This window comes from Mus pahari, chromosome 3 (assembly GCF_900095145.1).
Source record: "Mus pahari chromosome 3, PAHARI_EIJ_v1.1, whole genome shotgun sequence".
Taxonomy (NCBI): domain Eukaryota; kingdom Metazoa; phylum Chordata; class Mammalia; order Rodentia; family Muridae; genus Mus; species Mus pahari.
Window position 1 is genome coordinate 70,978,397 of NC_034592.1, and position 2,546 is coordinate 70,980,942.

The window sequence follows — 2,546 nt, forward strand, 5'->3', positions numbered from 1 at the left end:
GGCAAGCACCTCAGCAGGTCTTGGCTCTTTTCCTGAAGGATTGACCCATACCTTCATTCCTGATGGGTCTGTGTCCTTTGTCATCCTGCTTGTATTAGGCTGTTATGGTAGTACTAAGAGACACCCTTGAGGCATGACAACCATGAAGGCCACTACAGTAGGTTAGCTTGAGTCAGTGAATATTGAATTACCAACTAGAGGACTGTCCTGTGGAGATATGTGTTATGCTCACTGATATAGTTAAGTCAGCTCAGAAATTTGAGACACAAACCATTGGCTGTGCTGTTTTTTTAACAGTAACATTTCACATAAACTCAAGGTCAAATACCATCTCTTTAATTCCATTCCCTCTACTATGCAATGTCTGCTCACTTTCAAAGTTAGTATACCTATGTATTTTTGAAAGATATCTTTTTAAAAATTCAATTGTTGGGTTGAAGAGAGGGCTCCTCAGTGGTTAGGAGCACTGACTGACTGAGATTACTATGACGTGAAAAGGCTTTACCACATTGATTACATTCATAAGGTTTCTCTCCAGTATGTTTATTTTTATCATATTGAAGATTACTGGGTCTTGTATAGGGTTTACCACATTCTTTACATTCATAGGGTTTTTCACCACTGTGTGTTCTTTTATGTCTACGGACACTAAGATGACATGAAGAGGCATTATCACATTGATTACATTTATAGGGTTTCTCTCCAGTATGTATTCTTTTATGATTTTGGAGAAGACTTCGTATTGCAAAGTCTTTGCCACAAAGATTACATTCATAAGGTTTCTCTACAGTATGTGTTCTTTTATGATAATGGAGATGACTGGGTCTTGTAAAGGCTTTGCCACATAGAATACTTTCAAAGGTTTCGCTCCAGTATGCATTCTTACATGATATTGGAGATCACTGTGACATGAAAAGGCTTTACCACATTGATTACATTCATAGGGTTTATCTCCGGTGTGTGTGTGTTTTTTTTTTTTATGTCTATGGAGGTCATTATAACAGGAAAAGGCTTTACCACATTGATTTCATTCCTAAGGTTTCTCTCCAGTATGTATACTTTTATGATACTGAAGATTACTGGGTGTTGCAAAGGATTTACCACATAGATTACATTCATAAGGTTTCTCTCCAGTATGCATTCTTCGATGACGTTGGAGATTACAGTGATATAAAAAGGCTTTACCACATTGATTACATTCATAGGGTTTCTCTCCAGTGTGTATTCTTTTATGTCTACGGAGACTACGATGACATGTAAAGGCTTTACTACATTGATTACATTCATAGGGTTTCTCTCCAGTGTGTATTCTTTTATGTGTACGGAGACTACGATGACATGAAAAGGCTTTATCACATTGATCACATTTATAGGGTTTCTCTCCCGTATGTATTCTTTTATGACTTTGGAGAAGACTGGGTATTGCAAAGTCTTTGCCACAAAGATTACATTCATAAGGTTTCTCTCCACTGTGTGTTCTTTTATGATAATGGAGATCACTAGGTCTTGTAAAGGCTTTACCACATTGATTACATTCATAAGGTTTCTCTCCAGTATGTATATTTTTATGATATTGAAGATTACTGGGTCTTACAAAGGTTTTACCACATAGATTACATTCATAAGGTTTCTTTCCAGTATGCATTTTTCTATGACGTTTGAGATTACTGTGACATGAAAAGGCTTTACCACATTGATTACATTCATAGGGTTTCTCACCACTGTGTGTTCTTTTATGTCTACAGAGACTAATATGATATGAAAAGGCTTTATCACATTGATTACATTTATAGGGTTTCTCTCCAGTATGTATTCTTTTATGATACTGGAGATAGCAGGATATTGCAAAGGCTTTGCCACATAGATTACATTCATAAGGTTTCTCTCCAGTGTGTGTTATTTTATGATATTGAAGTTTACTGGGTCTTGCAAAGGATTCACCACATAGATTACATTCATAAGGTTTCTCTCCAGTGTGTGTTCTTTTATGATATTGAAGATTACTGGGTCTTGCAAAGGATTTATCACATAGATTACATTCATAAGGTTTCTCTCCAGTGTGTGTTCTTTTATGATATTTAAGATTACTGGATCTTGCAAAGGATTTACCACATAGATTACAGTCATAAGGTTTCTTTCCAGTATGCCTTCTTCTATGACGTTGGAGATTCCTGTGACATGAAAAGGCTTTACCACATTGATTACATTCATAGGGTTTCTCTCCACTATGACTTCTTTCAGGCCTGCAACAATAATTAGCACATGTGAAAGATTTACCACATTCATTTCCCTGATCAACCGTTTTACCAGTATAAATTAATTTTACAGTTTGGTCTAATATGAAGAACACTCAGATCTTAAGGTTTTATTACTTTGTATGTTCATGGTGTTCTTGCTCACTATGGGTTCACGACTCACATTTAGAACATCTTTTTCAATATGGGATTTCTTTGTTTTTTGTTTGTTTGTTTTGTTTTGTTTAGTTTTGTTTTCCAGACAAAGTTTCTCTGTGTAGCCGTGGCTGTCCTGGAACTCACTCTGTAGAC

General features: G+C 36.0%; 1 protein-coding gene across 1 annotated transcript in view; it reads right to left on the reverse strand.

Moving 5' to 3' along the window:
* Positions 1-422: 422 nt before the first annotated feature.
* LOC110317925 (zinc finger protein 160-like) overlaps positions 423-2,546 on the reverse strand; it is a 4,801-nt gene continuing 2,677 nt past the window's right edge. The window contains 3 exon segments of the mRNA XM_029535743.1: positions 423-595; positions 677-828; positions 912-2,243. Coding sequence (XP_029391603.1) covers positions 423-595; positions 677-828; positions 912-2,243 — 1,657 coding nt within the window.